Below are 27583 nucleotides of genomic sequence, written 5' to 3' on the forward strand. Positions count from 1 at the left end.
TGGGCGGCTGTCCGCTCTGGTGTCGCCTTTGGGTGCATTTGAGGAGCAGATGCAGGTTTAGTTTGGAGCAGTCTCAGCGACCCAAGCGGGGCGAGCGTAACCTTTCCTGCCCATGGCAGGGGACATTGCTTTCTGTTGGGTGTCACAAAGCTCCGATTGTCTCCGCTATAATTACCAAAATATTTGTGGCCCAGTAAAGCTTGGCTTCAAGTATGCATAAATCCCTAAAGGGTACAGACTGCTGTCTGCTTTATGGAATACGGGTACGCGTTTTCTGCTGGAACTTGCTTTAGCAGGTGGATCCGGTGCTGCTGTGCGGTTTGCTTCTCTGGTTCTGGCTGCTGGCAGAGTGGGACCTGGAAACTATTTTAATTGATTCAAAGAGCGTTTGTCTGTGGCAGAGACCTGAAGATAAACTGGAATCTAAACCAAGTTCAAAATAAGGAAAAACCTTTTTAAAGTGCTCCCAGCTTTGGGCAGAGCTCTTCTGGGCCCGGGGTTCATTCTTCCTCCCATGGGTGCAGTAGATAAAAACGGGGCATAGTCTAAAGCCAGAAACATGGCCAGGGCTGCTTCCCAGCCACGGCAGTCCCCGCCTGTGTGGCAGCCTCTTTCCCCCATCCCAGCTGGTGTCACTGAGGGCAGTCCCTAGGCTGCTCCTGCCGTAAAACTAACATTTGCTTGCCACATTTATTGAAAGAAAATCTCTCTGAGGTTTCCCTTTGGTCTTTGTTTTGAATTTCTTCATCTCCTCCTCTGTTTTTTTTCTCTCTTTTTTATCTTTTGAGAAATTCGGTCTGTTTAAGAGCTCACCAAAAATCACTCCCCCATGCCTTTCTCCCTGGTGCTGTGACCCCTTCTGCCCCAAATCTCACATCCCTCTTCTGCAAACTGTTTCTGATAGCTGGCAGCGTCGGAGCGGCTGATCCCGCTTTCTGCTCTCCCTCCTGGACCGGCAGCATCTGCCGTGGCCCCAGCCTCTCCTCGGCTGTGGGAGCCGTGAGCCCGTCCGCTGCGGCTGGAGCGCGGCGGCTGGCCGGGAGCAGACGCGGGTTAGGGGAGAGGTGGGGGGACGATGGATGGGGGAGAGGAGGGACGGGGCTGCTGCTTCATGTCTCCAGAAAAGCCACTTACTAGTTTACTGGGAGTGCCCCAATGTTTACGGCCATAGTTTGACTAGATAATTTATTTCTGTGTACTTGAGAGCAGGAAAAGCCGGACGAGGGATCAGGATCGTCCAGCTGAGGTTCAGCGGTTGCTGTGCCGAAGGGGTGACCCCGCAGGTGCCCGGCGAGTCGGGAGGCCGGTGTGTGCTGGCGCAGCAGGATTTGCCTGCGGCTGTGTGTGCTGGTGGGGCCGTGCCCGTGCCGGTCGCTCGGGTCAAACCCATGTCTGCTGCATCCAAACATCATGGCAGGACTGAGTGGGAAAGGCGGCCGGTGCCTGCCGAGACCCAAAGCATCTCAGCGGTGTGCTGGCCACCGCCAGGACTGGGGCCCCTTTGGGCAGCGCAGGTAGATCAGGGCAGGAGCAGGGTTTCCTGAAGTCCCCCCTAGCCTGAGGGAAAGCAGGGCTGAGCAGGACAGACATGGCTTTAGCACCTTTCCTGGAGAGGCAGCGATGGGCTCTTCCCAGGCTGGGTTTGCTGTCCCTGAGCCCCCTGCACTAGGTGTTTCCAAAGGCGCAGGAGCTGTGTGCCCCATGTGCCCCGTGTGTGCCGCAGCGGCTTGGGATGCTCACGGGGCTGCAAAGGCGCGGGGCACCGGCACGGCTGGGGAGGGAGGCAGCAGCCCGCCGGCCGGGCAGCGGCGCGCCGGGGGAGCAGGGCGAGCTCCCTGGCTGCAGCGTCGGGCTGCTCTCCAGAGGAGCCACACAGGGCTTTTTAATTGGAGCCCGGGGCTCGCTAATCTCTTTAGTTCATTTGGCAAGTAGGCCATTAACCCTGCACGGGGCAGCCCAGCCCTGCCGTCAGCGGCATTGCCGGTGTTTCCGCAGCTGGGGAAAGGCAGAGCCCAGGGCTTGCCCCTTGCAAGGTAAGGGGCGTGGGGAGGGCTGCCGTAGGTGTCTCGTTTGCAAGAGTATTTATTTGCTTTTTTGGATTGATCAGGCTGGGCCTGTTTCATTTCCAAAGGGAAGTTTTTTGCTGCTGGTTTGTGTGCACAGACCTCCTCCTGCCAGGGGCCCTGCGGGGTTGGACCATGGGGGCCATGGCACACGCACCCCATCCCTCTGCTCCCAGCAGGGCCGGCTCTGCCCCACGTCCTCAGCAAGCCCCACGCCTGCGGCCCTGCCGGGCGCCCCGCGGCACTTGGCAGCCGTCTGGGTTTTCTCCCCGCCTGATCCCTGAGATCCAGTGCCCACTGTGCCAAAGCGAGCAGCAGATCGCAGAGAGCAGAGCATGGCCGCAGCTGGGGCTCTCCTTCCCTTCCCTGCTGCCGGGCTGTCCCGTGCCCCGCAGGGCAGGATTGCACCAGCGGCCCCGCTCTCCTTTGGCATCTCTAGCCTGGGTCACTGCTGCAGAGAGCTGGGAAACACGGACCTTAGAGACCTTAGAAAACACCCAGGGAACAAAAGGAACCCATGGTGTCCAGCCGATGGTGCCAACACTGCTGTGATTAGAAAAAGAAATGACTAAAGAACCATTATCAAACTGTACACAGAGCGGGCTGGGAAATCGTCGGGGCTGAGTGTTACTGGCGATGGTGAACTGCAGCAGTGAAGCCCGAGCTCTGAGTCAGGCTGGACGGGAGCTGCCAGGGCTGGGGAGTAGGACAAGCGCCCGCAGCATCGCTCGGCCTGTCCTCTCGCGCTTTTTTGGAAACGAAATGCAGAGCAGGAGGAGTTATGGAGGTGGGGACCCACCGCCGCTCGCTGCTCTGTGCGCTGCCCATGGCTGCGGCGGGGGCACTTGGTGCGGGATGGCCACCAGCCCTGGGAGTCCGGGGCGGTTGCGGGGCTCTGTCCCTGCCCGGCGGCGGGGCTGGACGGGGCGTCTCGAGGCACACGCCATCGGTTGCGGATAGAGTCTCTTCTTCCCATTCCCGTTGAGGGCTAGAGCCAGCATGCCTGGTACGGGGTGGGGGTTCCACTGTCCCTGCCTGGGCATGGCTTGGGCTGGCTCACCTTGTGCCTACTTTAACTGAACAGGAGATTTGCTTCTTTTCTTTTTCAGTCTGCAGAGTTCTTCGAAATGCTGGAAAAAATGCAGGTGAGCAGCAGCAGCATGCCAGTAACGCGGGATGTTCCCCCCCAGCAGAGAGGCCGCAAGGACAGAGATCCCACAGCACCTTGTACATTTAATGTGCTGGGAGGCCTTGTATGCTCCTAACAGGTTTTGAATTGTTGCTGAAGTCCCCAGCGTTGCGTGAGCCCTGCTGAGAGCGGGCGCAGCAGGCGCTTCCCAGCTCAAACCGCGCAGACACGCCCCAGCGCACGGGGGGAAAGCAGTGGTTTTGGCAGCATCTTCCTCCGAGGTTATTCTGCGTCGCCCCGAGCAGTTTTGCAAAAGGAGGTTTAGGGGCACACGCTCTGAGACGCGGTCCTGTTGCTCCCTGGTAAAGTCAGCACGCCGCTGCCTGCCTTTGCAATGTGAGGCTCTCATACAGAGCACGGCTGTGTCAAGCACTATCTCGGTACCCCTTGGGTCAGGGCAAGGCATTCCCTTGTCCCACACTAAAACACATCAGGATGTGCCCGAGGAGAAGGATTGGGGGACCATGGTGTCCCCTGGCATGTGCCTTGTCCCTGCAGGAGGGGCGCAGGCAGACGGTGCTTGCCCCCGATGCCGGGACGCACGGTGCTCCCCTAGCACGGCACGGGTGACTGCGAGCAGGGTTTGCGGTCCCCGAGCTCCTGCCTGGGACAGACACTGTGAGAGAGCCGGGGCTGTCGCCCTGCCACACGTCGGGGCTGTTGTCCCTGCTCCGCAGGAAGGCAGCGCAGGGATTTGCTTTAGGAGCCCATCCCAGAGAAATGAAGATGAAGCTGGAGCGGGACATGGGGCATGTTGTGTTTGGTGCTGTGTTCGCACCTGGGAAAAGCTAGTCCCTGCCTCACGTTTAGACGTTTTCAGTGTGGTGTCACTGTGTCCCAGGTCTTGTCCTACCCCATCCCCATCACCCATTTTCACTGTGTTGCAGTGGGGTCTATCCTGGCACACCAGCAGCTCTGCCCGGCTCGTCCCAGGCAGAACCCCCCTCCTTTCATGCCACTCGCGTTAGAGTAATTTCCATGTAGCAAAATACCCTTGTGGTTTTCTCTGTGTTGTTGAAAACATCTTAATTATTCGATCTATTTGTTTTGTACCAAACAGGCACCAAAACTTGAAGAACAGAGGACTGGAAGCCAAAAACATAAGGTTGGTTGAATTTTGTTTCTTGAGTGGATCTCTTCAAGCGTCCCCCCCTTATCTCAGGGCTTTAATGTGTATTTTCAAAGACAGTCACTCAAAGGACCAAAAAGGATTTACATGTTATCTAAAAACAAGGTACTGATTGAATTGCAAAGATGAGAGGGTGGTGCCTGTAAATCCCCAATCCAGCTTTATGTCCAAACCTGTGTATTTCAGCAGCGAGCTGTGTAAAATGGTTGGGATCTGCCACAGAGCCGAGAAGCTTACAGCAATAGTGGAGACCCCTTCGGAAAAGGACTTACCCAGCTGCAGTGCTTTCCCACAGCCCCAGAGCAGGGAGGGATCCCTGCGCCGTGTCCCGGGGGCTCAGCTGGGCTGGCACGGGGCTGGTGCTGGTGCTGGTCCACCAGCTGTGGGCAGCGCGGTGGCACCGCGCCCAGGGCTTGTGCCCATCGCTGTGCACGGCAGCCTTGTCCGACACGAGCATCGCTCTCCGTTACTGCCCGGCGCTCGGTGCATGGCGTGGGGACGGGAGGGACCAGTGCAGCAGGCAGCTGGAAGTGCTCCCTGGGTTGGATGTGCAAGGCTGTGGTCTTAAGGGATGGCTGGTGGGGAACAGATGGTCATACGTGGTGTTTTGGTTCCTTTTTCCAGGAAGACTACATCCCGTACCCCAGCATCGATGAGGTGGGTGCTCTGGACCACCCTGAATGCCTTCAGGCGAATGCCTTTCCAAAATTGCCAATAACAGGGGAAGTGGCAGAGAGCCTGTATCCGAGAGGAGCTGCACAAAGCACGTTCCCCCTCCCCACCTTTGCGGCGGATGCTTTTCCTCAGTAGCACGTGCCCTCTTCTAGGAGAGAGAGGAGAGGTTTTAGAGAGGGGCTGAATTTGCCCCCCATGGTGCCGGGGCTGGGGGCAGTGGTGGGGCAGGACACGGGGTGACGAGCCCCTGCACCCCACATCTGCACCCTGGTCCTGCCTGACCCCACACGGGCGCGTGTCTCTGCAGATCCTAGAGAAGGGCAGCCCGTACCCGCTGATCATCCTGCCCCAGTTCGGGGGATACTGGATCGAAGACCCGGAAAACCTTGGCACGCCCACCTCATCCGACAGCAGCATCTGCGAGGAGGAGGAGGAGAACCTCAGCCCCAGCACCTACGGCTACAAGCTGGAGTGCAAAGGAGAGGCCAGAGCCTACAGGAAGCATTTCCTGGGGAAGGTGGGTGCCCCTGCCGCAGGGGACGAGCAGTCACCTGAAAATTGCACCACCCCCCCAAGAAAAAAAGAAATTCTAAAAATGTGAGCAAAATGGGCAAATTTTGCAGCTTCCCTCTTTGCAAGGAGAGGAGGGGACTGGTGGGTTCCCAGCTGTGGCAGCGATGGCCACGCACGGAGCCTTTGCCCCCGGCCCCCCAGGACACCGGGTGGGCTCGCTGGCTCTGAGCCTGCCCCGTCTGCAGGGAGCCGGGGCTCGGCCGGACTCGGGGAGCCCGGCGCGGCAGCCGCCTGCCTGCCCTCTTGCTCACAGTCTTGTAAGCCTCTTTCTCCCTCTGAACCAAGCTGAGGGCAGAGTGCTAAAGTCCACGGGCAGAGGGATTAAAGCCCTGGTCCCGGCGAGGAGGGGGTGTGAGTGTGTCCCCCCGAGGGGCGGGAAGGTGTCGGGGTGGCAGGTGAGCCCTCTGCTCCCGGCCAGAGCGGGGGCAGCGTCCTTGCCATCATCGAGCTGCCTCCCTCACCACTAATGCACTGTTTTCTATTTTTAGGATCATTTAAATTTTTATTGTACAGCCAGCAGCCTCGGCAATCTGATTCTTTCTATTAAGTGTGAGGAGGCAGATGGCACGGAATATTTAAGGATTATACTCAGGTATGGGGGGAAAAAAAAAAAAAAAGCTTTGTTTAACAAAACATTTTCTCTCTGGGCGTCCCTTGTTTTGTTTCTACTGTAAATGCTAGAGCCGGGCTGGCAGCACGCAGGCTGTCGCCCACGGAGGGGCTCGGGGTGGGATGGGAAGCAGCGGCATCGTCCTTTTGCTCTTTCTGCGCTGGGACTGCCTCACCCCTGATAACGAACGTGAGACTTTGATCCATTGCTAAGCCTGCTGAAACTGAGTGTAAACCTCGCTGTGACACGGGCTAATACCAGTCGCATCTATCGCCATCCCTCTGTAAGCTGACAAGACCCAGCGTGTCTGAACCGTTGTGTCATTTCCCTCCAAACTATGAATATTTTAAGAGCTGCAGAGATGAGAAGACAAATTGAGCCTTTGCTTACTAACCAGGCCCAACAAATTCAGCAGAACATCTTTTCCCGACAGCCGGTGGAGCATTGCTGCGTGCACGCCGCAGGGCTGGCGAGCGGGGGGCTGCAGCCGCTGTCTCTTTGCCTTAGATGTTCCCTGATGTCTGCTTGTTTCTTTTTCTTTGCTAGGTCCAAAGTGAAGACGTTGCATGAAAGGATCCCCCTGGCAGGATTTAGCAAGCTCCCTAGTATCCCTCAGATTGCAAAGGTAAAATGCCAAGCCGGGCGGGGATGCCTGCGGCAAAGCGCGCTCCGCTGCACGTTGGGCAGCGCTGGGCCATGTTGGGCGATGTTGGCTGGCAGTGCCTGGCCTCTCGGGTCCAGGGGCGCTTGGCGGGTGGTGGTATGCGCTGGCCCCGCTGTTGGTGTCCCACTGATCCCGGGCAGGTGACTGGTTGATACCTGGGGGAAGAGGTGAGGAAGTGGCAGCACCTTTGACCCATGGAGAGACCTGGGACTTGTCTTGCTGAAGCCTCAGTCGGGTACCAGCCAGGCCACAGGGCATCCCAATGAGAGGATGCGAAGAGGGGAGCTCCTGCAATCGGAGCCTGGATTTGGCTCCTTTATAGGACATTCACAGCCTTGCCACGGAGTTTCAGCAGGACAAGGGTGTCTGCTCTGTGCTCCCGGGGACCCAGCGCTGACTGCTCTTTCCCCTTGCCTGCAGGCCTTCTGCGATGATGCCTCTGGCCTGAAGTTTAACCCGGTTCTGTACCCCAAGGTGAGGTAACTTACCCCAAGTCGGTTGTGTATTTGGCAGAGAAGGTCAGATAGAGTTAATTCTCCCCTTTTCTCCAAGATCGGATGGCTACTTTGATACAAAGCATGGATATTTCTACTGCATCTTTCTAGCTCTCTACCTTTGTACCTGCCTGCAAAGGGGCTGTGCGCAGTGCAGTGGTGGCATGCCGTGCGTGCGTCTGGGCAGCAGGTTGGCTAATGGCCATCCGATGGCATGTGCATGCCACCATCTCGTTCTGTCAACTGGCCACGAAGGACTGATGGCACTTTGGTATTGATCTGCCCTCAGATTATGGGGAAGGAAGGAAAGGCGACTGCCCGTGGGGAGTAAAACCAACCTGGATCTTGGGTTGATGCCTTAAGGTTTGCTTGAAACCCCGTGAGATGGGTTGAGCCTGCGCTCGAGAAGCCGTGCAGGAAGAGCTGCAGAGGCGGGTGGGTCACTGCGGGGGAGGGAGTGTTTTTTATCCGGGTGGCCGTCCCCACTCGTGATGTACTGGGACTGACTCATTACCCGCTCCAGCATCACTTCTCCTCCTGTGTGCTCTTGTGCTGCCATAGAGACCCACTCTTGGGAAGTTACAAAGCAAATCCATCATTTTCAAGTACCTTTTATGTGGGAGACCTTTTCTGCGGCAGGCAGAGCAGTAAGTTATAAGGCAGTTTCACCACCCTTTGATGTAGCCAGGGTCAAACCGATTTCGTTCATCCCTTGTCATTATTGATGTTGCTATCAAACCCTTGTCTGGAAGTTTGGGAACAGCCGATGCCCAGCTGGGGAAGACGAACGTCTCTGACAGGGTCCCCACAGAGCGAGGCTGGGACTGTGGGGCTGGGGTGCTGCGAGAACTGCCGTTATCTGCACCCAAAGGGCCCCAAACTTCCCCCAGAAAACCTGCGAGAGGTCGGGGCTCCCCGCACACCCCTGCCATGCCTGGGCGCCGGGGCCGCAGCTCCTGCCCACCTGAAGCCCATGGGCATCCAGGTGGATTGTTCGTGGCGGAGGCTGCAGGGATGCTGATAACCAAACCCAGGGCCACTGCTGAACACTTTTGTCTGATTTATGTGGAAATTTGGCTTCTGCCCCCTTCCCGCTCCCTCGGGTGCTGCCCCGCCATTGCCGTACCCCGCTGCAGCTCCGGTGGGCTCTTCCCCGCTGCCCGCCATGAGGAGCCGTGCCGCCGGCAATGACGGGCGCACCAAGCGTAGCTGTGAGCCCGGCCAGCGGCGTCCGCCGAACAGCGTTTGCTCTTCTGGACGTCGCGTTTTGAACTACCAAATGAAATAATTCGTATTCTGTTTTGCTGCAGGCGTCCCAGATGATAGTGTCTTATGATGAACATGAGGTCAACAACACGTTCAAGTTCGGTGTGATCTATCAGAAGTTCAGGCAGGTGAGTAATCCCCGGGCTGTTCTTGTGGAGCACATCCCCGCTTGCCAGAGCTCTGTGTTTCACAAGTGTGGGACCGCTGAAGCTGAAATTCGGCCCTGCAGTTAACTCTGTCGCGTGCAGCATGTTGTGTTACTGGGCATCCTCACTAATAATGTGCTTCGTATTGCTCGGATGTTTCCCTGACTCATTAAAAAATGATATGACTGAAAAAATTCAGTATGGAAATCAGCCCACAAGCTGCTGTAGGGAAAAGTGGATGCGAAAATGGATTTTAGCAGGCTTGATATTTTAATCAGATGTATGTTTAGACAGTGGAACAGTTACATTTGTCTTGGAGGACTGTGGGCTATGAAGACACGCGTTCGCTGAAAATGCTGTCGTTAGCCGAGGAACTCCGGATGGGGAGTGCAGAGGCAGCCGAGTCTTATAACTCACCAAAGATTATTCTGACAGGCACTCTAATTATCTTTATGTATTTCATTTTATCTTGGATGGAGTAACTCATGCAAGACCATAATTAAGATCTCATTGTTTTGAAATATAGCACACAAGGGATGATTAAGACTTGGATTTTCCAATGAAGGATTCATTTGCGTTTTGGTATTGACTGTACGTTATCCTAAGGTCCCTTGCCTTTGGTCAGAAGTGGCTCTCAGCAGCTTTACCTTTGGGTGCCTTGGTGGCTGAGCAGGCTGTGACCGGCCCACGGCCGGTGCTGGTGGCCGAGCGCAGTGGTGGCCCCGAGGGGGGATCCCGCACGGGGCAGGAGGTGGCAGGAGATGGGCAGGGAGAGGTGGCCTGAGCAGAAATCACCATCAGAGCTGGGGTGGGACGGGTTGCTTTCTCTGTTACTGTGGCACTTTTGCTGATAGCATGGTTTGATTTTACAAAGATGCTCAGAGCAGGGTGACAAGCAGAAGGCGCGTTTCAAAGGGACCTTTCACGTTAGTGGTGTCCGTGGTCGCTGCGTCCATAGCACCCATAGTGCGACAGGGGAGTGGCGCTGGGGGGTCCCTGAGGACGCAGGGCTGTCCCAGTGCGTGGTGGCCGCTGGGGACGGTGGCTTTGGTCGCGCTCGGCTCGGGCAGCACGGGGGCCTCTGTGGCTCTGTCCAACCGACACCACAGTGACGGAGCCAGGGCCAGACCCTTCTCCTTTCCCGGGAGCCGGTTCGGCAGGCGCTGCCCAGCCCGGGTGGGCTGGCTGCTGCAAACAGGCAGGGCTGGGGCTCTCAAAAGATGCGCCCTGTGTTTTGTAGACCCAAGAGGAGGAGTTGTTTGGCAATAACGAAGAGAGCGCTGCTTTCAAGAACTTCTTAAGTTTTCTGGGAGACACCATAACACTCCAGGACTTCAAAGGGTAAGCTAAATAAAAGGAATGATTTTACAAACACATTTAACGAGAGACCATGTCATATGTAAAAATATCTACTGTGCGTGAACAGAAGTCATCTCACTCATGAGCGGGATGTACAGAGCAGAAGCAAATATAGCTTTGGCTTGTTTTTCAAAGCTGGGGGAGTTTTCAAAAAAAATTGGAGCTGCCAAGAGAGAAAAACTTCCTTTTCTGCAGTTTTGAGGTTGTGAGAAAATCTGGCTATAGATGAAAGGAGCTCCATGTGGATATGTGCCCCGTCCGGTGCTGCGGGCGCAGCCACGGTGCGAGCACAGACCCCCAGCTGCCGGCGAGGGCCGTGGGCTGGCCGGGCAGCCCGCCGCGGCAGCGCTCGGCACCAGCGGTCCCGTGGCTGGCGCCCACGGCTGCGGTCAGCTCTGGCCCACCGGCACGGCTCCACCGCACACCCTGAATTTCAGACTGGTCGGTGACAGCGATGCTTAGTTACAATACATGACGTGTGGTTTGTTCTTTCCCATTTGCTCGCTACTAGATAAAGATAAATGAGCTGGTTTGTTCTATCACCCTGTCCCCTGACAGCCGCCGGCGGTCTCTGCTAAGCTTTCAATTAATATTTCTTCATTTCTCCCTGACTTTCCCTTCGTCTCCAGTTTTCGAGGAGGTCTGGATGTCAGCCACGGGCAGACGGGAGCAGAGTCCGTGTACACGGTGTTCAGGGACAGGGAGATAATGTTTCACGTCTCTACAAAGCTGCCTTTTACCGAAGGAGATACACAACAAGTAAGAGAGATGAGCTTCCTCGCACAGAGGCGTCTGAGCCGGGATGCGCTGGCGCTGCCCTGCCCAGCGCCGCCAGCCGCCGAGCCCCAGCGCCGCGGCATCCTCGTGCGGCGGCGCGGGCAGCGGCCGCGTGGGCTCCCCGGTGTGTGGCAGCCGCTGCGCCCGGAGCTGATGTTTGCTCCAGAGGGAGCAGAGCCGCCTGGCTTTACCGACCAAATATTTTCCCTTTCCGCTTAGCTCCAGAGGAAGAGGCACATTGGCAATGACATTGTGGCAATTATCTTCCAAGAAGAGAACACGCCGTTTGTCCCAGACATGATCGCCTCCAACTTCTTGCATGCCTACATCGTTGTGCAGGTGGAAAACCCCGAGGCAGATAACACGACGTACAAGGTGAGGGGAATCTCGGCTTGCACGTGCTGATTTTTGCTTTGGCATCTCAGGCTGAGGTCTGGAGGCAGCTGCCCAGCGGCTGTGCACAGTGATACAACCAGTATTATTCCTAACTGGAATAGGGGTGTGTGTATTAAACACACACAAATATTTATCTATGCACTATTACATAGTGTATGTATACATACATATGTGTATAAAATATACACATGTATAATAGCATGGTCATTTCCTAAAGACTTTTGATTCTACTCAGTATTTGAATAAGCCTCAGAACAGCTCATACCCATCTAACACATCACTCAAGTGCAGATAGCATAAAACCCTGTTATCTCCCTGTTTTCTATGAAGAGATCCAGCAAGACATAATTTTTCAAACTGAAAGCCCGTTGCTTAGAGCCACAAACGAAAATGGAATTCCTAGGAAGTAAATGTAAAAAGCTGTGCATGGTTAACCCTCTCACGCAAGCAGGAGCGATGACTGATGAGGGCTGGGGAGCAGCGGTCTCTCCGGCAGGGTGAGGGCTCTGGGATGCTCCTTGGCTCTCAGGCACTGGGGCACCTCGGCTGGGCTGGACTGGGCTGAGCTGGGGAGAGCATCACCCACCCCACGCCTGCTGCCCTCCAGGAGAGGGATGTCTGTGCTGGGGGCTGCCCTCCTGCACCCGCAGGAATAAAGTTTCTCTTGGCTCCGCAGGTGTCCGTCACGGCCCGGGAAGACGTCCCCTCCTTCGGCCCGCCCCTGCCGAGCCCGCCAGTATTTCAGAAAGTAAGAGATGAGACGGGAAGCATGTTCCAAGCCATAAAAAAAATCTATGTGTATGTCTGAGATGTCTGAGCATGCCTGCTTAGGGAAAACATGACTTCTGGAATTTATATGCATTTATTTTGATTCCTGTTGAGGCCCACGGGGTTTATGGTAGGGCGGGAGGCTGTGCACCATCGCGCAGCGTAACCTGTGCAAGGTGGCATCTGCGTCTCTGCTGCCGGGGCACCCGTGTCGGTGCGAGGGGGATGGCCGGCGCAGGAGGGCACCCCGAGCCCATATGGGGTTTTCCGCCAATGCTCCCACATCTGGAGGGGGCTGCAGGGTGCTGTGAGCTTGGGTTTTGGGTTGGTACAGCACCGGTACCAGAGGTCGGCAGAGTCTTTGGCTGGTGTTTTCCACCTTGCCTCTCTCCCCCCAGAGCCCCGAGTTCCGGGAGTTCCTGCTGACGAAGCTCATCAATGCCGAGAACGCCTGCTGCAAGTCAGACAAGTTTGCGAAGCTGGAGGTAACGCTGCCCGCCCGTCCCCGCCCGGCGCCGCGGTGGGCACCGGGAGGCTCTCGGCGTTCCTCCTCAAAGCTGCGTTTCCCCGGCTGAGCTGGGTCAGAGCTTGCAGGGACGAGGGATCGAAGCGTGCACGTGCCTCAGCGCACTCGATGGCCACAGGGTCCCATGGGGCCGCTGGTGCCCGCGGTGGGGGGATGAGCCGGCTGTCCCGCAGGTCGGCGCCGCTGCCCCTTCCCTCGGGGCCCCGCTGAGCCTGTTCTTGCTCCCCCAGGACCGGACACGGGCCGCCTTGTTGGACAACCTTCACGACGAGCTGCACGGGCACACGCAGACCATGCTGGGGCTGGGGCCTGAGGAGGACAAACTGGAGAACGGGGGTCACGGAGGCTTTCTGGAGTCTTTCAAGGTAAACCCCTGTCCCTTGCCAACAGCAGAGATAAAATGCAGCCCGGGCTGGCAAAGCACATTTTAGTGGAAGATGCGGATGAGTGGCGTTGGGGGACGAGAGATGTCCCTTGAGAGCAGGGCAGCGGGAGGAGGTAGGAGCTCACCACCACCGGTGCCCGCTCAGCCAGCGGACACCCGAGCTGGTCCTGGCAGGAGCAGGCGCAGGCTGACACGGTTGTGGTGTTGGCATGTGCCACCATCGGGGTGGCCTCTCCAGAGCCCCGGAGCACCTCTCTCCTGCCGACGTGCTCTGGCATTCGCCGTGTCTCCAGAGGGGTTTCAGGCCAGGGCCAGCACCCCGGTGTGGGCTGTGCCTGCGGTCGGGTCCGCTGCTGCAGGGCAAGTCCTGCTCGTGTCCCCGCGCTGCTGGCGGCCCCGCTGTGCCACCTTGGCTGCGGCATGGGGCTGGGGGGGGGGGAGGACGCCTGGGGGTGGCTGCCATGGCAAGCAGGTGGGAGGTGGTTGTCATGGGTTAAATGGGAGACACAATGAGAGGGGCTGGATGTGGAGAGGGGAAAAGGTGCTGGGTGCGTGCTGGGGGGGATTGGGGGTGTAAGGGGAGAGAAGGGAGAGTGGGTTGGCAGAAAAGGAGGGAGGAGAAAAAGAAATGAGATAAAATGATGTGGATGAAACCGAGCAACGGTTGGAGGTAGGGACAATGACCAGCTGGGCAGCAGGGGATGTCCCTCGAAATGGAGGGGCAGCACTTGAGTCTCGGGGGATGAGCTGTTGCCAGAAGTCTCTGGTAAGGCTCCCCTGCGACAGCGATGGGGAGGCGGCTGGAAGGGCTGGCACGTGTAAATCCGGGCTGCGCTGACGGGTGGGTGCTCGACAGAGCCCCTGGGCCAGGGCACCGTGTCCCTGCTGCGGGTGACGCCTGTGGCCGTGCTTTGGCCTGCGCAGCTCCCCCACGCCTCTCCCCATCCCGCTCCTGGCGTGTCGGCTCTGCTGGGCCAAGGCCGTTTCAGCTGCATCTGCAGCGGGGATGGGTGCTGGTGCGGGGTGGCCATCGCCGTCCCAGGCGAGGGAGCTGCCCTGGCTGCGGCTGTACGGAGACAACTCCTGCAGCTACCTCATAGGCACCGTTTTCTCTATGGTGTAGAGAAACAGGCGCTGGTGGGAGATGGGGTCACCTCATCCTGCACCCGATGGCTGCAGAGGAGGGGTGAGCAGCTCCCTGGCCCCCACTGCTCAGGTGTGCCCTGTTTAGGTACGAGATGCGTTGTAGAAATTGAGATGCTGGGCAGTCACGTCACAGTGTTCACTTCAGGGTGTGAGATGCTGATGTTAAATAATCACTTTTTTGCATGCTTTTTGTGTATGAGAAAGTGGACTTTGCTCTCTTGGCGTTGCAGGGTGTGCCGGGGCAGGCGGTGAGTTCCGTGGTCCGGGCTGGGCTGCATTTGCCCGGCCGCCTCGGGACTGCACTGCTGGGCTTCATCCTAGCTTATGTCCTCCACCGCGTGCTGTCAGAGTGAACGGGGAGAGGAAAGATGGTAAATAAGAGGGCTGGGAGGGGGCAAGAGCTGGTCCCCATGGTTTCTTTTTGCCCGGTGCCTCACACCCGCGACCCAGCCCGCAGCCCCTTCCTCCCCGGCTGTGCGATGTGGGGAGCGGCCGCTCAGAGGAAAGCGGAGCTTGTTTCTGCTGGGCTTTGAGTAAGCAAGAGGGATGCCTTCGCCTCCCCGCCGCGGGGAGAGGCGCCGCTGGCCAGCCCCTCTGGGAGGGGGTGTCGGGGTGCCCTGCAGAGCTCCGCAGCCTCGGCAGCCCCGGGCAGCAGCCTTCCTGCCTGCATGGCACGAGCGCCCGCCGGCGCTGCTGGCAGCAAAGCAAGCAACCGGTTACTTTGATTTGCAAACACTGTCAAATTTTGTATGAATTGCTGACCCTAATAAATCAGGTCTGATGGACTCTTGCTTGGTGTTTGTTACTGGGCGGGCAGGAGGGGACAGCGCGGGGCTGTCGGGGCGGCCACGGTCCCCAGCATGGGCTGGGGCTTGGTGAGAGCTCGGGGCTGCGGCTCCTGCTTAGCCTGGTGCAGGTCTGCCTGCAGCTCAGTAACCCCTGGAGCCAGCAGCAAAGTGGTGCCTGTGCACCATCGATACGGTGCCGGGTACCTCCAGAAATCTGGCCCTTGATGGCTTGTTTCCTCCAAAATCTCTTTACCTTGAGCTGGGATTCAAGGGGCTGGAGGAGAGGTAGCCATGGCACGGCGGCTCGCGCAGCAGCAATTCAAAGGGAATAGCTGCGAAGAACAACTTTCCTGTAATTGGCACGCTGGCATCACAGTCCAGTTTGGGCTCCCGTTACTATGGTGACTACAGTAATTAAAATATGGGAATGGATTTTTTTTTTAACTTGTGCATTTCACTGCTGCTTTTCATAGCGTGTGCCAGACTTTCAAAAGATCTCGTGGTCGTATTTGTAAGTGCCTGGGACAATGACTGAGAGAAGACTTTAAAAATAGCTCAGGTCCCATTTAAGCACCCAGATGAGTGTTTGGATCTGCAGAAGGTCTCTGCCCCTGGTATGCGCAGCTCTATTTGCAACCGTTTGAGTCAAAACAGGTCACAGCAGTCCTCTTCCCCTGCTTGTGCCGCCAATGTTCGCAGAGCCTGGCCGTTGGCCCTTTCCCGGGGGACGTGGAGCTCTCCGCAGGGGCTGCGAGTCCCGTCGTGTCCAGACCTGACGCGGCACATCTCCAGGCTCTGCCGCGGAGGCAGGTTGGACTCGGCGCCTCTGCTCCATGCCCGGGCGAGGTGCGTCCTGCTGTGGGCATCCCTCAGCGTGCGGAGCTCCGGCCATGCTCCAGCTCTCCGGGGCAGCCAGAGAGGGAACAAGGGCACAAGGCCTTGCGCTGGGCATCTCGTTCCTGTAAAACCCAGCCTGTGCCAAAACGGACAGGGATGTTTCAGGGCAGCTGGGAGCAGGCTGTGCTTTGCTGCGCGAGCGAGGTGCCTAAGGCTGTGTGGGGAAATGCAGCCCTCAGCCTGCACACGAGCGCTTTGGCCAAGGGGTTGGGTTGCAGGAGGAGTTTGGCGGTCGTGGTCATTGGTTTGCTGCATCCAGCAGTGGGGATGCAGCAGGAGAAGCCGTGCCGGGCTGCAGTGCTGGCACCGAGCACGGCAGGCCTGAGCGCGGGTGGGCTCTCGGCTGGAAACTGCACCCGGACTCAGTGATGTGGCCCAGGCGAGGGCGGTCCGGAGGAAAGTGTGCCCGGAGCTCTGAAAAGCAGGGCCGATGTGAAAAGAGTGAGGGAAGGGGGCTGCTTGGTCTGGAGAAATGAAGACCAAAGGGAGCTGGGAGAGACTGTGACCGTGCTGCGACGGCTGTGGGGACGATGCTGCGCATCTCACCTGTGGGTCTGTTACAGGAGTGGCTGGGCCAAAGCAGCAGCAGAGAAGGTTCAGGCTAAATGTATTTTTCAAGCATAAGCATGCTGCAGAAGTACTTTTTTGAAGAAGCTGTGAAGCCTCCAGCTCTGGAGGTGTTTCGGGGCAGGCTGGAGAGATCCATCAGCGCACAGGGGAGGTGCAGGCAGGGCAGGAGCCTCCTCGCAGGACCCGTCCTCTCCAGGTCCAGGGAGAATTGCGGCGGGGTGTGTGCATCCAAACACTGGCTTACGACTCGGCTGTGGTCACCGCGTTCTTGCTGAGGGGTTTGGGAGCTCGGCCAGGCACCGGGCAGGAGGCAGGGCTCTGGGGCTTATGTCTGCCGCTCCTGCTCCCATAGCTGCGGTCCTCGGCCCTCACACCCGGCGTCGTGGGGGCAGTGGGGGGAAAACCCGACCTGGCCTTGGCTGTGTGGCTCCCCGCGGGGTGGCTCCTCCTTGGGCTGCGCAGAGCAATGGCTGCTGCTGCTACTCGCGGGATGGTTGTTGGTGTGTGCCGGCTCTCGGCAGGGAGGACCAAGCAGGTCACGCTTTGGTGTGTGTGTGGGGGACCTCGGGCTGGGGAGGGCGTTTGGGGTTGCCGTCCCACAGGGTGGTGATGACCTGCTGTCCCCTGTCCCCTCTGGCCGCAGAGAGCCATCCGGGTGCGCAGCCACTCCATGGAGACGATGGTGGGCAGCCAGAAGAAGCACCACGGCGGTGGCATCCCGGGCAGCCTCAGCGGGGGCATCGCACACAACAGCGGCGAGGTGACCAAGACCACCTTCTCGGTGAGCATGGCCACGCATCCCTCTGTCCTGCTGTCCCTCTGTCCATCCCTCCCTCCCCAGCCTGGCAGGGCACTGCGCTGCACTGACGTAGTCCAGCAGTCCCCTGTGCAGGCAGTGAACGTAAGGGCGAGGAGAAGATTTGAGCAGAGCATGATTTTATGAGTGCTGGGTTCAGGTTGGGTTTTTTGTGGAAGAACCGAAGATTAGCTTCCCGGGGTTTTCAGCCCCAAAGTACAAAGGAGATATAAAAGAAATTCTGGCATTACATGTTGTCTAGATGTGCAGGCTGAGAATTGCGGGCAGCAGTTGTAGGTCTTACGAGCTTCTAGGAAGGAGCTTTGCTCTCAAACCTGGGCTGTTCTGTGCTTTCAGCCCCCCGTACCAGCAGCTGCCGCCAAGAACCAGTCCAGGAGCCCCATCAAGCGCCGTTCGGGGCTGTTCCCTCGCCTGCACACGGGGTCTGAGAGCCAGGCGGAGAGCAGGACAAGGTGGTAAGTTTGACATCGCCCTGGTCGCTAAGGTTAAAAGCCCCTGTTGTGTGTTAAACAGCGGAGAAGCTGTTGGTGGCTGCTGGAGACCTTGCCTGGGGAGCAGCCTCCCCTTTCCACACAAGCCAGCAACAAGAGCTGCTTTTGCCATGTTCAAGGGAATGGTGCCTTGGATCCCTTCCCTCTGTTTTAAACCGAAGCGGTGGTATCCAGAGAGCATCTGTTAGTCTTAACAGTTTAGCATTTGGTGTTAGGGAGTATAATTTGACCATCCTTTTTAAGTCTCTTGTATAACTCGTGCAACCTGTCTCTTTGTGCCCTCAGCGACAGTGTTTCTGGAGCCCAAAAGACACCAGATTTGGGACATTCTTCTCAAGAGATGAAATCTGAAACCTCATCCAACCCCAGCTCCCCTGAAATATGCCCCAACAAAGACAGGTGAGCCGGGAGGAGCCCTTTCCTCCTCCGACCGGAGCTCAAGTCACCCTGTAGCTGACAGACCATCAGGGACTTTGTCAAACAAAACTGTCTCTAGGTTTTACTATAAATAAGTTTGATATTAAGGGAGGAAAAAAAAGATTCTGGTGATTCATGAGCACAGCTCCTTTATGGTCTGAAAATAGCCATCTTTAAAAACCAGAAGAGCAAAGAGCGGTATGTGGCAGAAGTTGCCCAAACCCTTGCGGCACAGGAGCTGGGGAGGCCCGTGGTGCCCGTCCCCCCCTGCCACCCGGGACTCAGCCTGACCCGTGGGTTTCTGCTGGTGGCACCCACCAGCTGCTTTATCCCATGCTCTTGGAAAGGGTTATTTACAGAAGCACCCAGCTAGGTTTGTCCCTACGGCAGCTGCTTTGCTCTGGGGGTGCGCGGGAGGGTCTGTCCCCACCGTCACAGCCCGAAGGACACGGCTTCCCGAGTGAATCACGTGCTCTCCGTTTTGTTTCGCCTCTCTTCCTAGGCCATTTATTAAGCTGAAAGAGAACGGGAGGTCAAACATCTCCCGTTCCTCCTCGAGCACCAGCAGCTTCAGCAGCACAGCGGGGGAGAGCGAGACCCTGGAGGAGTACGACAGCGTGGTAGGCACCAAACCTGCCCCGCGCTGCGCTCGGGCTCGGACCCCGCAGCTCCACGCGCCCCTTGGCTCCCTGCTGCCTCCGGACCCTCGGGGGGTCTCTGCGTGGGGGGAAGTGTCCTGCGGCCCCCCCGGGTGCCTCCTCCCCACTGACATGGAGGGGTTTAATCCCATCTCCAGGTGTGGGGAGGAGGAGGGGGGTTGGGGTGCCCGATGGGGCACCCCAGTGAGCCTTGGCGTGCGCTGGGACAGCACACCTGGGCTGGGAGGTCGCTCCGTCAAGACGAGCCCTCCCGCGAGCGGGCACACCGTAGGGCTCTGATGAGCAGGGATGTAACGTGGCATCAGTGGGGCGCGGGGAGAAAAGCTGGCTGCACGAGAGCGAGCTGTGTCCCGGTCTCTCCCCGTGCAGGGAAGCCAGCCGTCCACAGCGTCACCGTTCAAGCAGGACGTGTTTGTCTACAGCGCCTCGCCCGGCAGCGAGAGCCCGAGCGTGGGGGCCGCGGCCACCCCCGTGATCATGAGCAGGAGCCCCACAGGTGGGTCGCAGGAGGGCTGGGGGGAGGCACCGGCTCTGCTTCGCCCCTGGAAGCCCCCGGGGTCCTGCAGCGGCGGGCTGGGATGGGGTCTGTGGCTCTGGGATGGAGAAGCCCCCTCCCCAGCCTCGCCTGGGCTGCAGGCGGCTGCCAAAGGTGACGGGGCGAAGCAGCGGCCGTGCTCGCCCTGGCAGGATGGGCATCCCACGGGGTGAGGAGCAAGCCCTCGCTCCTCCCGAAACCCTGGTCCCAACGGGGCTCTTCTGGAGAGGCGGCCCTGTGTGCTTTATTTCTGTATTTCCATGGGGAATTTGTTTCCCTTCTAAATTGGAGCACAGAGGTGGCTTTTGCTGTGGCTTTGTTTCCTCCCTTTTCCCCTGACAGACGTGCAGTGGTCGTGGAAACTCCCTGTCTCCAAGGACTGAGCCATGACTCACAAATTATTTAATAAACAAGCAGCTTCCCTTGGTCTTGGCTCCATTGCCCCTGCTGCTAACTCACTCTGCCACTCACTCCATCCGTTTCAGTCGGATGATTTGCAAAATGAGGTGCAATTCAACAGGGTAAAATTGGCAGAAACGGCCCTTTGTTGGTGCGTCCTGCGGTGACGGCACCGGTGACGGCGCGGTGGGGCTGGGGGATGTCTGCAGCGCTCGCCCCTCGCCCGCAGGTCACGGGCTTTCGTTTCCTCGAGCGGCAGCGTGCCTGCCGGGAGGCACCATGGCTGAAAACGCACGTTATGAACTTAGGAGCTGTTAGCGAAACAGCCAGGGAGGCACAAATCCACCCTGATCAGCTCCATAATTAGGAACAACGCGGGGGAAAGCTGGGCTGCAGAGTGCAGGCTGGCTGGCTTTTTGTGTCTCAGCACCCCACAGGTCCTCCTCCTTATTTCATTAGGATTTTCTGAACTATTAAACCAGCCCCTTGTAATGTTTAAAGTGTTTATTTTGTATTTTTCCTGCCAAGAACATGGAAATCCACCCATACATTATACGGATCAGTCATTTCTTGTAGCCTTTTCAGTGGCATTTCCAGTAGAAAGACTGTGAAATGTAATTAAGCCTCAATTTGTTCCATCAAAAACATTTAATGTACAGATTTTGCCAAACATTCAGCCAAGGCAGACTAAATATTGGTAGCACTTGTGACAGTCTATTGAAGCCGCTTCAGCAAATATTTTTGTTCACAGATTATTATTTTTCTTCTTTGCTTTTCCGCTCCCTCCAGCAGATATCAAGAACAGAAACTCTCCGAGGTCAAACCTGAAGTTTCGCTTCGACAAGCTCAGCCACGGCAGCTCCAGCACGGTAGGTGCCGGTGGCTCTCGCTGGGCGAGACGCCGCGCGGCCGCATCCTGCCCGGCCCGGCTGCGGGCACGCGGCGCTGGCGGCGCGGAGGGCCGGGGGCTTGCGGGGGCTGCGGAGCAGGAGGCAGAGCCCGCAGGGGCAGGCCGGGAGGGAGGGGAAGGGATTTCGTGCCTTCTTGCCCCGTCGTTCGCAACCCAACCCATGTTCTATTCTTCCGTTTAGAGCCACTAGCAGGAAGAAGTCATGAACTTGTAAAAGGTGAGTGTAATACCGTGTTGTGCAAAATGACTTCTCTCATCTGTGGTCAAGTGTGTATAGCTAACATGGGCTAATTGCACCGTTTATTATTAAATATGCGATCAATAATATATCTTCAAGCAGCCTAAATGCTTTTGTAAGATGAGGGCAGCGCTGAGTGAGAAAAACTGTCGAGGTTAATGACAGACAGGTCTGTGCTTTACGTGTTCCTTTTGGAGTACTTTTAGGTGCTTCCGTGGTGCTTCTGCCGCCTGCTCTCAGGGGCGATGTGCCGCAGCCCAGCAGGTTTCATTTTTTCCCAGTTCACCGCTTTATGAAACGCTCGTGCCCATCTCCGCAGGGAGGATGAAGTTTGCTGTGCTTTGCTCTGTGCACTGGGGCTGGAAAAGCAGAGCAGGTGTCCCTACCAGAACCAAAACCCAGCCGTACCCCTTCCAAAAACCAGATGGAAACACTCAGTTTACAAGGTGGATTTTATGAGCGGAGGTGAAGGGAGCGCAGCGTGATTTGCCTGGGCTCTCGTGGCTGGGCACTCTCCGTCCAGCGGCACGGCTTTTGCCCGTATGCAGGGCCACCAGCACGAGTGGGTGCTTTCACGCAGGAGGCATTTGCAAGCCACGAGGACTTTATTTACTGGTTTTCTCACAGGCTCCAGTTCCTGGAGTCTTTCTATGTCACAAAATCAGGGTTTTCATTAGGAAGTTCCTAGCCGAGTAGAAGAGCCAATAAAACTTAAAATGAGAGGAATTTCCATTTCTGAAAGCATGGGTCTGAAAAAGCTGTGATTTTTTAGCCCTTCACTGAGTTTCCTCCTCTCCCGGCCCAGGGGCAGCAGGCGGCTTGGTGTCTCGGGGATGGGCACTGCCAGGGCTTTGGCTCCCTCCCTGGGACCGGCGCTTTGTAGCCGTCACTGCAGGAGTGAGAATATTCTCCTTCCACAGCCTCTGACACTTTTATCCTTTTCTTCTTTGCAGAGAATTTTTGTTTCAACAAAGGGAAAACTCTTCAACGTCCCATGGGAAAAACACGCCCCGGCCGCGGGCAGCGAGGTGCCCTCACCTCCTGGCTGCCCCTCTGCTCCGGGAAGAAGCTCTCACCTTGCCACCATCTCTGCCCCGGCGGGGACCCAGCCACCTTCCCACCGGGTGAACCCCTTGCCAGCAAACGTCCCGCGCCTCTCCCTCTGCGCTGCGGGAGGAGAGATCGTCTCCAAAACCGCCCGGCACACGCGTGCGGCCGGGGGCCACGTCCCCTCCACGGTGCTGTGCCGTACCGTGTCGCCCCATGGGTGCCCGTGCGTGCTGGGCTGATGGGTGCCGGGTGGGTGCCGTCCATCCCCGCTCCCGGCTTGCCTGCCGGCTCCTCTGGGGCAGAGGGGCGGCAGGACAGGCCCCCCGCGCGGTTCAGGTGCCTCCATGCTTTATTTGCAACTATCAGTGGGGAAACGGGTGGGGTTTGTGTTTGTTTTTTGGAAGGGCAGATGGTCAGGGCAAAATGATGTGTTTGCTTGGCCCTGGGGCAGTTCCCCCACCCCATCGTTTGTCATAGCTCTTCTCTATTTGGAGACAACAGGGCAGAATATTCCCCCCGCGGCACTGCCCGGCGCGGGGCGGCGGGGGCTGCAGCAGCCACCAGCCACCCCCCTGCTGCCTCCCCCCTGCTTTTCAAACCAGCTCGCTACCCACGTTGCAAAACTTTTAGGACAGATGCAGCCTCTTACTCCACACTTACGTAGTTTTTGGCATAAGAGGAGGGCGTCCGAACCGGTCCTGAGGGAGCAGAGCTGGTGACCGGGGCCGACTCAGCCTCTCTCGGCAGCTCGGGAAATGGTTTATACGGCCTCCCTGCTTTTTCCCTGCCTGAAACTCTGAGCACAGGCCTGGAAAAGATTAACCAAAGCTAGAGCTGTAGTATATCTAAATTCCAGAACTAGTACTCAGAGTGAATTTACCCTGTGGGCTCTGCTTTACCCTATGGGTTGGATCGCCAGGCAAGCAAATGCATAAAACTCCGGTGATTTGGATGGCATTAGGCTGCTCCACCCCTTGCAGAATCTGCCCCTCTGCTTTTGAATGTGCTTTTGTTTGTTTTGAAAGATGAGGATTATGAATTCTGCAAGGTGACTTCCCTGTAACGCCCTTTTCCAAAAAATACCTCTCTCAACATGCCAAGAAATCCTTTTGCTCTTTTATGGAACTTTGTCTAAAGTTTACTGAAGTCTGTCCATGAATTTCACATTGCTTATAGATTTCCCTTACCAGTTTTTCGAAAGGTGCACTGTAATGCTGCAGAGATGCTCCCTCCTCCCCCTTACTGCAATCTGTGGCTGTTGCAGAACACCCCATGAAATCAGGTTCTCAATCTCAAGTGAAAGCAGTTCTTGGAGTTCGTGATTCCTAATGAAAACAGAACTTTGAGTGCCAAAGTTAACTTTACACAGCTGGAGCTCCGAGGGGCATGAAAGTATCTGACGATCAATTTTAGGAGACGTGTGCAGAATTGCACGCCTAGAAGCAGCCCCAGCCAGCCACCGCGGCAGGGATCCCCCGGGCCGCCCCCCTGGGGCTGCGGCCGCTCCCCGGGGACGCGCGGCTCTGTGGGGGCAAGTGCTTGTAGGAGCAAATCATCCCCTCCCCTCCTCCCCGCCACCTCCCCCTGGACCAGAGCAAAGCCAAGCCAAACCGAAGCGGCTCTGCTGACCGAGGCTCTGCGTGGTACTGGCTGACAGCCTCAGTGGTTCACATAGGTGCTCCCACTTGTGCGTGTAATTCATCCGTTTGAAAAGAAAAGGCCCTAATGGGAGAGGAACCAGATTAAAGGAGGAAAATCCATGGTAGAAAAGGCGGAGAGCAATTTCACAGGCACTAAGTATGCTGTGTAGGACTAGTACCAATAACCACCAGCGGGACGCTCCCTCCTGCTTTCAGTGAGTTGCATTTAAATACAGTTTAAATCTTATGGTTTTCTTTGAAAGAGGAAAAGCGGTGTGCTTAGCCCCGTCCGTAGCTAGCTCTAGATGTCTCAGGTTCCACATACTTTGCTGTTCAGCACTTCTTTCTGACGATGCTTCGGTAGCACTTTCAAACCCATCCCCAGTTCTTCCTCTTAGAAGCTTTTGGTCTGGTTTTCTTATGCTGCTCAGAGAAATACTGGCTGGTGCAACGACTTGCTTTGAGGGTCTGCTCTTGGTTTTGCTTTCTTTCCCTGAGAAGTTGCTTGATTCTGTAGACGTCGTCGTTCGCCTGGGTGTTGATCTCTGTGAGATCTTTCAGCAGAAGATGCAGTGGCTATTGTAGAATTATTCACATGGTATTAACAGGCAGGCAGGACAGCGTGAGGCTTCAGGGAGAGAGATGCAGTGCGTCGGACTTGTCTTTCCTCGTGCCAGCGTGCTGGAACAGCAGTGGGGCCGGAGCCAAGGTCTGGCACAAGGTTTGCCAGCGGCTTCTGCGTACTCTGGGATGTTTTCAGCAGCACTCCTCATGGCGGGTTGTTAAAACATTCTGCGACATCCTTGAGAGCAACTGGGCTTTTAAAGCTCCCGTCCTAGCCAGGCTCTAGTGTGGTTTCTGCCTGGCGGCTGTGCTCCTTTCAGCCCTGAACTGGCCCGAATCGTCCCCCAGCGGTGCTGGGGACTGCCCGCCAGTTGTGCTAAACCTCGGGGGCATTTGCACTTCCAGCAGTGGGTGAAGGTGTTCCTGTATATGTATTGCAAAATGTTTTGTGCTTATAAGTGACACACACACGTATATATACATATAAAAAAGGGATTTTTTTTTTTTTTATATATATATATAAAAGAAAGGATCTTTAACTGACACTAAAATTATCAGGCAGTGCATTTTCCTTTCGATCCCCACTGTTTCCATGCACATAACTTCTACCAGCCTGGGAAGCGACTTTGCGCAGGGAGCAGAAGGGGCTCAGAAATGCGGCTGGGCGAGGATCGGGGGAGCCCCCGGCTGCATGGAGAGGTCTCTCCTGTCACCGGGGGTTGTTCCCCTTCTCGCCGGGGTTTCGGCCCCCCGCTTGCTCCTGCTGCGCCCTGGCTGCCGCTTGGCTTGGGCCAGTTCCTGACCTTGGTGAGAAGCAGAGGCAGGTCAGGTCCGGGTCCACCTCCCCAGCGCCGGTGCCGCAGGCTCCCAGTCCTTGCAGCAGAGCGGGAAGGGACCCCTGCTCCCCTCCGCCAGCGTCTCCTGCGTTAGCCCTGGGGACCGGTTTGCAGCTGCCGAGAGCTGGCAGCGAGCTCTGCTCCGTCTGGGCTTTAATTCAGGAAAGCACTTAGCGTGTACTTGCATCCTCTTGAAATCCCACAAGTCAAGCACCGGATTACACTTAAGCACAACATGAAAATGCTTTTTTTCTGAATGAAAAGGGGGGGGGGGGGGATCCTAAGCACAAACTCAGTTTCTTTCCAGAGTTTTGAGGGTCTTCAGGAATGGCAGGTGAAGGGGCCAGGATACGTCGCTGGCAGGAATGGGCTTGTTAACCTGGGCTGAGGCTTCTCGGCTGCCTTCGGCTTGACTGCAAGAGGTGCTCAGCGCTGATAACTGTGCTTAAAACCAGCGGCTGGGCAGAGCTCAGCACCTCTGCAGATCGCACCTTGCACTCCTGTCGCTTTGCTGATGTTCCAACTTCTGTTCCACTAGAGCTGGCAAAGAGTCTGTCATTCCCCAGTCCTAGAGCATGCTTTCATGATGTTTTAATGAATGTAGCACTGCGTATATCCTGCAAAGGGAAATGCTGAATTTATATCATTAGAATGTGAAGAGAGTTTATAGAGTGAAAATTAATCTTGAAGAAATGTATCTGACAAAGTTTATTTTTTATGTAGAGAGGCGGTGCTTTGTAGTTCCTGGTGGCCTATGTCTGTTGTAAATAATGTACATTTAATTTATTGCTATGGTAGCAGATTGTATTTGTTATGTATAAAATGAAAGGTTCACAAATGTATATTTTGTTGCTTAACCGTGTCTTTGCAAAATTCACAATAAATAACATATTTTGTGTCCATATGTGTACTACGTTGTGTATGTCCATAAAGTGACTGAGCTCTTTGGGAACGATGATCTTCTTTACATCCCTGTAAAAACCCTGTAAAAAAAAAAAAGACGGCATAGAGCGGGGCTGAGCCGTTACTGGTGTAACTGGGTGAGCTCCCATCAGGTCACAAGCTGAAGCAGAGGCGCGTCAGAGTGCAAGAAGGTGTAAACGGGGACATCTCCGCTGATGCTCCTAACGCTAGGACCGGATCAGCAGAGGAGGACCCGGCTTCTCTTTTACAAACGCATAGCAATTTTAATCGAGCGAACTGTTCTGTTTGAACTGGAATTAGTGCCCCATAAAGCTCAATATAAACAGTCCCTGTCAGCAGCCAGCCCACATGTGGTAAAGAAAATAAACAGGCAGCAATTCGGTTTGGCTAAATCAGCTTAGTTTACCTTGGGTCGTCGGTCTCCAGCATCTTGGCTGCTTTTGGACGTCCTCCATGAGCTAACTATGAAATTGGATTTTCTCTCTCCAGCTCCTCAGGCTCCTTTCCAATTCCCCTCATTTCCCAGATCTCTTCCTCCCAGGACGCTAAGAAAAGAGCTGTTATTGTTTGGAGGCGGCGTGGCTGGTACGTTCTCCCCACGGCTCAGGCTGAATGAAGCACAAAGCTATTAGCCAGCGTTAGGTTTTTAACATTTTGTGACGAGGGGAACAAACCCATTAATTTGTACCTGTGAGAATAAAATACTTGTCTTTGCCAGGAAAAGAATTCCACCACGAGGAGCATTTTATTCACCCTCCATGATGCAGTAGACCGGCTCCGGTGCCCAATGCCTGCAGACCCTGCGGCAACCCCAGCTCGGCATCGCAGGGATGCTCCGGCAGGACCGTTCACAGCCCCGGCTGTGGGTGCCCGGGGAGGGCTGAGACGGGGTCCTGGGTGGGTGCTGGCTGCAGCAGCGGGGTGGGATGCGCTGGGGCTGCGGCTGCTCTTGCACAGGTGCAGTAAAGCTGAGCACAAACTGCCTGGGAAAGGGGCTCGGGCAGCGCCTGAGCTGCTGCCAGCACGCAGGGGAGGCCACCCCAGCCTCCTTGAAACGGAAGGCTCGGGACTTTGCTTCGGGTTGCGTGCGCCTGCCTAGAGCAAAGCCTGAGCTATGGGGACGCGTTCATCAGAGCCGCTGGCTTCCACCAGGAATGGCAGATGAAGAACAAAACAAAACCTAAAAAGTTCCATTTGTCTTAACGAATTTTTATTGGTGTAAAAATTATTCTTGGTTACAAACCTCAAATTTGGCCCCGCACCCCAAGGCAGCCATGGAGGGGCTGGAGCGTGGCCAGAGCAGGGCAGCGAGGCTGGGGCAGGGGCTGGAGCACAAGGCTGGGGAGGAGCGGCTGGGGGAGCTGGGGGGGCTCAGCCTGGAGAAGAGGAGGCTGAGGGGAGCCCTCATCGCTCTCTGCAACGGCCTGAAAGGAGGCTGGAGCCGGGGGGGTCGGTCTCTGCTCCCCAGGAACAAGCGATGGGACGAGAGGGAACGGCCTCAAGCTGCGCCAGGGCAGGGTTGGGTTGGGTATTAGGGAAAACTTCTTCCCTGAAAGGGCTGTCAGGGCCTGGCCCAGGCTGCCCAGGGCAGGGGCTGAGTCCCCATCCCTGGAGGGATTTAAAAGTCGGGTGGATGTGGTGCTGAGGGACATGGTTTAGTGGTCGCCTTGGCGGTGCTGGGT

The 27583-nt window shown here is 56.6% G+C and overlaps 1 protein-coding gene across 4 annotated transcripts in view; it reads left to right on the forward strand.

Annotated features, from left to right (window-relative positions):
- RAP1GAP2 (RAP1 GTPase activating protein 2) overlaps positions 1-25718 on the forward strand; it is a 66403-nt gene extending 40685 nt beyond the window's left edge. For 2 of the 4 annotated variants that reach the window (XM_082328533.1, XM_082328536.1), the window contains 22 exons: positions 3173-3208; positions 4313-4357; positions 5006-5038; positions 5364-5573; positions 6118-6221; positions 6786-6864; positions 7324-7377; positions 8708-8791; positions 10050-10150; positions 10798-10927; positions 11165-11320; positions 12018-12089; positions 12508-12594; positions 12866-13000; positions 17065-17202; positions 17575-17693; positions 18015-18128; positions 18649-18766; positions 19175-19301; positions 20529-20608; positions 20831-20866; positions 21841-25718. In XM_082328533.1, the coding sequence (XP_082184659.1) occupies positions 3173-3208; positions 4313-4357; positions 5006-5038; positions 5364-5573; positions 6118-6221; positions 6786-6864; positions 7324-7377; positions 8708-8791; positions 10050-10150; positions 10798-10927; positions 11165-11320; positions 12018-12089; positions 12508-12594; positions 12866-13000; positions 17065-17202; positions 17575-17693; positions 18015-18128; positions 18649-18766; positions 19175-19301; positions 20529-20608; positions 20831-20839 (2031 nt within the window). In that variant the 3' untranslated portion in view covers positions 20840-20866; positions 21841-25718. The remainder of the gene's footprint in view (positions 1-3172; positions 3209-4312; positions 4358-5005; positions 5039-5363; positions 5574-6117; positions 6222-6785; positions 6865-7323; positions 7378-8707; positions 8792-10049; positions 10151-10797; positions 10928-11164; positions 11321-12017; positions 12090-12507; positions 12595-12865; positions 13001-17064; positions 17203-17574; positions 17694-18014; positions 18129-18648; positions 18767-19174; positions 19302-20528; positions 20609-20830; positions 20867-21840) is intronic. The other 2 variants (XM_082328534.1, XM_082328535.1) reach the window with 2 other exon arrangements.
- The last annotated feature ends 1865 nt before the right edge of the window (positions 25719-27583 follow it).

Source organism: Platalea leucorodia, assembly GCF_965183815.1.
Source record: "Platalea leucorodia genome assembly, chromosome: 16".
NCBI lineage: Eukaryota > Metazoa > Chordata > Aves > Pelecaniformes > Threskiornithidae > Platalea > Platalea leucorodia.